An 8,233-nucleotide genomic window follows, 5' to 3' on the forward strand; every position below is an offset into this window, starting at 1 on the left:
AGGATGAAGTAGATAGTTTTTGCAAAGTGTAGTGCCTGGCACTGATTAGTGGTCCCTAATAATATTATCAAGTGTGTAAGGCTCTGCATTAGGATCCAGACGTGAACAAGACAAGCCCCATCAGGATGTTTACAAAGTAGTCCTGGGAAAGAAGACATTAGTTCAAATAATTATGTTGCAAAGAAAGACAGTATCAGTAGCATCACAAAGGCACAAGAAAAGCCTAGATTCCTGTTTTAAAATATAGGTTTTGTTATTTTTCAGGCCAACAGATCAGGAGATGACTGCCATCAAAAAGATCGTTATACTCAGATCCTTGTGGCCACATGATGGGGCGGGGGGGCAGGGGTCACAAGGGAAGCACCCGATCTGTCAGGAGGGTGAAGGGGTAAGGTTGGGGGGAGGAAAGGGGGCAAGAGCCTTTATTACGGTTTCTGTGGGAAGGGATGGATAAGATGGGTAAGCGGGTTGAGGATTGGCTAGTTTGAATAATTTCTGTTGGCTCTGGGGATTAGGGACTATCTCTGGTTGTCTCGTACCTGGCCTTGGGTGATTAGGGCAGGGGTGTAGTAGCCTAGAGTATGAGAGTTCCATAAAGGAGGTGGTTGGCCTGATGGGCCCTGTGTTGGTTGGTTTGGATATGAAAGGTGTCATTTGCTATCTCTAGGAATTACCTAGGCCTGGGAAGGGCAATACCTCCAAGGTCAACAAGTCCCCAAGATCTCAAAGCATCAAAAATATGGAATAAAAAAACATGATGACTGCAGTGGCTCAGAACTTAAGAAGCATGGAAGTAGCCAAGTCCAAGTTTCTTTTCAACTCTGACTATAACCCAGTCTACTTGTTCCCTATCACTGCATCCTCTTTGCTTCTTACCTCTTATCATTTGTTCTTTGCTTACTTGTTCATTCTCTGTTTATCATATTGTCACTTCCCGGAAGGCGAGAAATTTGCTTGTCTGGTTTACTGCTCCAGTTCTAATTCCTGACACACAGTTGATGATCAGCAAACGTTTGTTGAATGAGTGAGTGAAAACAGTAGTACTTGCTGGTTGTGTGTGTATGTGTGCACAGGCACAGATGAGTGTTCTTGCATGTGTAAGAATGTGGGTGTTTGTGAATGTGTGTGTGTGTGTGTGTGTGTATGTGTGTGTGTGTGTGTTTTGCATGGAGCAGGTTCCAGCCTTTACTCCAAGCCATGTCTACTACCAGGTTTCAGCCAATACTGCATGTCTGGCAGGCTGTTTGATAGGCCTATTAGAATCCAGCACACAGGCCTTCCTAGAGAAGAACTCACCCTGTCGGGCCAGCAGACAAGCTCAAGACCCTATCAGACGCCTTAGAGGTTGGAAAGGAGAAGCAGCTTTGTGTGTGTGATGCTTTATTTCTCTTGGAGGAGTCTTGGTCTTACCCTTCGTGAATGTATCACTTGATACCTGTGAGACAAACACCTCTGTTTAGAAACTGTTTAAAAACTGAAAGATCTGTTTTCAGCGAAAGCTCTCTAATATTTTAGAATGCTATATTAGTTATCTTCCAGCCAGAAAATCAAAACCATACCAGGTGATCAAATAGGAAGAATTTAACTTGGAAGATAATTTACAAGGTGCTAGAAGTGCAGTTAAAGCAAGAAGCAGGGAGGTGAGACAATCCTGATCTTACAAAATGCTTGAAGCTCCTACTGACTCCTGTCTCCTTGACTGAGTCAGAGAATGAGGAGCTTGGACTGAGGGCTAAGGCCATGCCGTAGAAGCTGGAACAGTGGTGTGTCAGCCTGACTTGGGTGGGACCACAAGCACAGGGCCTTACTGGAAGGAGCTGGAGCCACAGAGAAGATGGAGTCACTGGTCAAGATATTTCCTGAAGCAGAGAAAGGGAGAAATACCCTGGGTTCTCCCATTCTCTCCTTTGGAATCCTCTCCCAGTGCCTTCCATAAGCTAGACCTAACCAGACACATTTGGCAAGCAAGTCTGGAAACCACAGTTTGGAGAACTCAGCTTCCTCTAGGACAGAGCAGAGGAGGGGATGTGCAGGGAAAGGATCTGAAAGGAACCTGGAAAATGACAAGCAAAGATGAGGGCATCGCTGATTAGTATCCCATAAAGATACCACAACATAAAAATATTTATTTATTTAATTTATTTTTTAATTTTAAGTAGGCTGCATGCCCAACATGGGGTTTGAACTCACAACTCAAGATCAAGAGTTTCATGCTCTCGATCTTGACTGAGTCAGCCAGCCACCCCTCAACATAAAAGTAACTGATGGCATCAACTCACTTCTACTTTACCACACAGCCTTGGCCCTCTGAGGGTTTTGGCACATCGATATCCCTGGCTAGGTGTTAATACCCAGGAGAAATGGAAGCACTCTCTGACAGACACAACAGAAGTCGTAGGAGAGAATTAGCATGGTGGTAATTCATGATCTCCTTCACGCAGTTTATAAAGTAGCAGAAAAATAAACAAATGGCAGTTACAGTGCAGTACCTTACAAGAATGAATAACAGATGACACTTATTAAGTACTAATCCTGATTTGCTGCAGTTACATTCTCTGCACAATTTTACTAAATTTTCCTGACACTACCACACCCTCAATTGGAGCTCCAACTCCTGGCTGGTGCACCATTAGGGCTCATGCCTTGGCATATCTTCCTCAAAATGTTCTGTGTCCTTCTTTCATGGTGGGGATGACTGAGGCCAGCAGTGCTGTTTGACCTGGGACTGGCATCTACCTGCATCCTGATTCCTGTTTTTCTCCTTCAAGGTTCGTTCTTACCCTCTTTCTTGCATGTGAAGCGCCAGATGCTAAAGGAATTCCAGGGCTCGTGCTTACAAATAGGGATGTCCTGGAGCCCCGTGGTCAAGTCCTGATTCTAGGGGTGCGGCCTTGCAAGCAGATTGCTCCTGTGGCTGGCCCAGTATTTCCTTTGTGTGATTGTGTGAAATTGGATTGCCAGAATGGTTCTGAAATGCATGTTTTGGTATCCTAAGTTATTTATGTAGACAAGGTCTTGCAATGATTTTTTGCCTCAGGGTCACACACACACCCCCATCGTAGGTGAGGAGACCGATACTATAGATTTTAAAAAGTCTAATCCAAGATTATACCAAGAGTAAATATTGAATCCTAGGTTTTTACAAAGGCATTTTGATTTTTATTTATTTTATTCATTTTTTAAGTTTATTTTGAGAGAAAGAGAGCATGTGCAAGCAGGGGGGGGGGGCAGAGAAAGAGAGAGAGAGAGAGAGAGAGAGAGAGTGAGCGAGCAAATACCAAGTAGATCCCACATGGTTAGCCAGAGCCCAACCCAGGGCTCAATCCCATTAACCATGAGATCATGACCTGAGCCAAAATCAAGAGGTGGGCACTTAACGGACTGAGCCACCCAGACGCCCAAAAGCATTTTGATTTTTAGATCCTGAGCCTATTATTCTATGTGATAGCACAAAGAAGGCACACCCTAGGGATTCTCAAAATAACTGTGAGATACTAGAAAAGAGATCTTGCCATGGTAGATGTGTGAGTGGGGATGGGGTGGGTGGAGGTAAATTCTAGAGTAATATGGCACTAAATGCAATGAAGCTGAGTCTGTATATACCACAGCTGATGGGACCATCTGATTGCTTCCACAGCTGGGTAGCATATCAGGTGGTGTGACTCTGCCAACTTTAAATGAATAGAAAGCTGGAGGAAAACAGAACATTCGCTCCTTATTTAATCTCAATATTAAACTTCCCCTTTTTGCAATATTATTTCAAGAGAAGAACTCTTAGAGCTCTCTGCTCCTGCTGGCATCTCTGGGCAAGGAAGGGCTTTTATGAGAGGTCCTTGAGAATGCTTCAAGTGAAGGCTTTGTTTCTCATGGGAACATGAGGAAAAGCGGAAAAACCTCCAATTTGTTTAGTGAGGAAATATGACCTTCATGCTCTTCTTCTTTGGGGTGAGTCAAGTGGTAGTGACTGAAATTTAGGTCATGGGTGGTATATAAATATGTGCATGTGCAAAAAGTAGCTGTCACACTGCACAGCGAGTGGAGCCACTAGCTCAGTGTATTCGCTGCCGTTTGCAATTCATTTTTAAACTCCAAGTAAATATCGCAGAAAACCTATCATGAAGCTGGTAACTGTGTTTTTGCTGGTGACCCTCAGCATCTGCAGTTACTCTGGTAAGTAGCCTGAACATATATTCCTCTACTTTTCTGTTAATAGGAACATAACTAGTAAACCTAGGCTCCCAGGGGAATATGGTGGAGGGAGTTTTAGAACCATGGAATAGAAAGGTTGGAAGGGATTTCAGATACAGCAACCCCCTACCCCCATCCCAGCCTACCAAGCTATAACCCAATAAAAATACTATCCTTAATGAATCCTACAGAAGAAGTTAGCCAGGGGCACCTGGGTGGCTCAGTTGGTTAAGTGTCCAACTCCTGGTTTTGGCTAGGGTCATGATCTCACAGTTCGAGAAATAGAGCCACACATTGGGCTCTTTGCTGACAGCAGGGAGCCTGCTTGGGAGTCTCTCTTTCCCTGTCTCTCTCTGCTCCTCTCTTGCTCATGCTCTCTCTCTCAAAATAAATAAACTTAAAAAAAAGTTAGCCAACTCACACTAAAGATCAACATTGTTGAACATTGTCCCCTTAGTTTTCTTATCTTCATTAATCTTGAGTCAGAATCTCACTTTGTAACTTCTTTCTTTTGAAACTGTATGGAGTTCATTTTTTTTTTTTTTCTGTCACCTGTAGTCACTTGCCAGGTTGTTTCTCCTGAGACATTTCTACATTTATCTGTTCACACAGTTAACAGATAGTTGCCGAATGGCTACAACCTGTTGGGCATTTGGATAAACATGGGAAGATATAGATATGAATCAGACACAAAGATTGTTTACAAGGTTCTTTTAATCTGACAGGGGAGCTAAGTCTTCTCCAGACAGAAGTTACTACGATGCTAGACTAATGCACAGAGACATATAGACATACAGCTCTGTGAGAGGACTAAGAGGCCAACAGTTCAATTCTAGGTGGGTATAGAAGTTGGATTCTTGGAGGAGAATGGGAACTGATCCATTCTTTTTGGAGGTATATTGACATCTGCAAAATGCACTGTGATAACCATTGCTCATTCAAAGAACAGGAGGCTTTGAGGGTCTTCCCCTGGAAGTATATAAGTATATACAGAGAAGACATTCACCAAAGCCTTAAAAATAAGTAGGGAGATTAATCATGAGAAACTGGATGCTGCCATACCCACATTGGCAACTTTGGCTTGTACTTTTTACTGAAATTTTGGATCAATTTGCAACTTAACCAGTCTTGGCTACTTTGTTTGTCTTTAGTGACTAGTGTCAAATATCTACAGAAAGAGGTGGCAATTGAAAGGTGGTTGGAGGAAATAAATATCCCTCCTCCGGGGGAGAATTTTGGAAGGAAAATAGGTGGTAGCAGATGAAGGGAAGTAGATGCGTAGGCTCCTCTTGTATGATTTGAATGGGGAAATGAAAAGGACTCCTAAGGAAAATGAACTAGGGCAGGGTCTTTTTTCTTAAATGTGTGCTCATGCATATGTGGATTTACATATCTGCACCATGTGTTTTGTAAAAATATATATTGTATATATTCTCATTCTCTACATTTTCCTTCTTATTCATCTTCTATGTGAAAGGTATCTTTCTTTTTTTTTAAGTTTTTATTTATTTACTTTGAGAGAGAGAGAGAGTGCATGCAAGCAGGGGATGGGGCAGAGAGAGGAAGACAGAGAGAATCCTAAGCAGGCTCTGCACTGTCAGCTCAGAGTCCGACACGGGACTTGAACTCACAAACTGTGAGATCGTGACCTGAACCCAACACTAAGAGTTGCACGCTTAACTGACTGAGCCATCCAGGCATTCCTTTGTGAGAGTTATCTTTCTAAAGCCAAAGATAAAAAATGCAATTGTTCCATAAAGGAGCCTTGATACCTCTCCATTACCCTTGGGGAAAAAAAGTCTCAAACTCATTAGTATGGCATTCAAAGCTCTGAAAAATCTGACCTCACCTGAGTTTTGCGGCCTTACCTCCTTTCCCCACCTCAGCATGCCTCACTAGAAGTCTGCACTCCAGCCACTTCTGAAAGGCTCACCAGCGTGTGTATGCACTTTCATTTTAACATTTCAGTGCTTTTGTTAATTTTGTTCCTTTTTATAATGCATCTCCCCTTCTTTACCTTATGATCCTGGAATTTGCTTAAAGACATGACTCCAACAACATCTCTCTGGGAAGATTGCTCCAACACTCTACCACATTAGAATTAGTCATCCCTTCTCTTATGTTTCCGCTGAGCTTAATCCATAATGTTAGCACAGCACATGCCTCACTGTGGCATACACAGATCTTTATTGTCCACTAGACTGTGTAAGTTCTCTGAGTGGAATAGCGTTGTTTTATTCAACTATGCATCTGCACTAACTCTTAAAGAGTTGGAGTTCAGTTATATTTGCAGTATGAAGTTGAATTAGTTGGAAGTTGAAGTTGAAACTCCCTGGACTCCCTGGACATGCATATCCCCAAGTAAAGATTCATTATGGAATCTACTCTTTGGCCTCAAAGCCATGGGCTGTGGAGATAGCCACATGCAAAGTATATACCTATTCAGTCAACCACCAGTATCTACTGAGTGCTTACTACATGCCAGGGTCTGTTTTAGACAAGTGAATAAAACATATACTCCTTGTTCTCATGGAGCCTACATACTAGTAAGAGGATGAAGGCAAGAAATAAATAAATATTTACTATTTTAGGTCATGGTAAGAAAAAATGAAGTTAGAGATGGGTGATGCTATTTTAGCTACCTTTCTGAGGAGGTAATATTTGATGAGAAACACGTAGCTATCTGGAGAAAGAACAGCTTAAGGAGGCAGGACAGCAGGTGCAAAAGCCCTGAGGCAAAAGTTTTCATGGGAAGTCAATTGGGGCTGGAATGGAGCCATTGATGGACACAGTGGAAGGTAGTGCAGTAACAGATAAGAATCAGATGTGCCTGTTTCACGTGGTTTTCCTTTTGCCCTGCAGCCACCGCTCTCCTTGCCAACAGTTTGCCACAAGCTGTCAACAATGCCTTACCTTTACCTGTGGACGACCTTCTCCCCTTTTTGGATCCATTAAAGCTTCTTCTGAAAACTCTGGGCATTTCTGTTGAGCACCTTGTAGAAGGGCTAAAAAAGTGTGTGACTGAGCTGGGACCAGAGGCCTCTGAGGCAGTGAAGAACTTCTGGTAACTATAGCTTGTGGGCTAATTTGTCTCTCCCCCCATCTCTCCCAACCACTCTGTTCTCACCTCCAGACATGTATTTCCCTTTTACTGACTATACTCATATAAATTTGCATGTCCAGGCATCTCAGGGAAGGTGCAACATCTACTTTTCTAGAAGGAATTTTTGAATGAAAGAGACCTGTGTTCTGGTTGTGACTTTATATTTCTCAGCTTAGGGATTCTTTGTTGAAACTTAACCACTCTGAGCTTCCATTTCCACATCAGCAAAATGGTGGTTAAATAGGTTGATGCCTATTTTTGGAAACATGCTAAGTACATGTAAGCTGCTTTATTTTTATTCTCGTCCTTCTGCCTTTCAGGAGGCCCTGTCGCATTTGGTGTGATGGCAGCACTAAGCTCTGATGGAGGAGAAGGGGAAGGTACTCCCCTTCTTGCGGGCTGGAACTCATTCCAGCCTAAGATGTGGTGACCCCTGAAAACAATGAATAAAGCAATGAATAGATTTCATTGTGTCCTATGTTTATTTCTGGAGTCTGTCTATTCAGAAGGGCCTAAGTAGATAATTTTTTGGGTCATAAACTCCAGAGAGCCTGTTGTTATCAAGAGAACCTACATTTTCAGGAAGACATAATCATGTCTTCCCCTCTTGCTTGAGTCTAAATTAAACATTTTCATTTTCTTCAACTGCTCTTCGATGATGTTTCCAGACACCTCAAGTTCTTATGCCCTTGTTTCTAAAGCTTTTTAAATAACGCTTATTATTTATTTATTTGGGGGGAGGGAGAAAGAGAGAAAGAGAGCAAGCATGAGCACGGAAGGGGCAGAGAGAGAAGGAGAGAGAGAATCATGGGGCTTGATCTCACAAAACGTGAAATCATGACCTGAGTTGATATCAAGAGTCAAATACTCAACCAACTGAGCCACCCAGGCTAAATATATTTTTAAATATAAAATGAAAAGGGTGTTCAAAGTATTGTCTGA

General features: G+C 42.5%; 1 protein-coding gene across 1 annotated transcript; it reads left to right on the plus strand.

Annotated features, from left to right (window-relative positions):
• The first annotated feature begins 4,024 nt into the window (after nucleotides 1–4,024).
• Nucleotides 4,025–7,754, plus strand: SCGB3A2 (secretoglobin family 3A member 2). The gene is made up of 3 exons (XM_030301119.1): nucleotides 4,025–4,170; nucleotides 7,051–7,252; nucleotides 7,612–7,754. The coding sequence occupies exons 1-3, from the start codon at nucleotides 4,116–4,118 to the stop codon at nucleotides 7,652–7,654; spliced, it is 300 nt and encodes a 99-aa protein (XP_030156979.1). The 5' UTR covers nucleotides 4,025–4,115; the 3' UTR covers nucleotides 7,655–7,754.
• The last annotated feature ends 479 nt before the right edge of the window (nucleotides 7,755–8,233 follow it).

Source organism: Lynx canadensis, chromosome A1, assembly GCF_007474595.2.
Source record: "Lynx canadensis isolate LIC74 chromosome A1, mLynCan4.pri.v2, whole genome shotgun sequence".
NCBI classification, from domain to species: Eukaryota; Metazoa; Chordata; class Mammalia; order Carnivora; family Felidae; genus Lynx; species Lynx canadensis.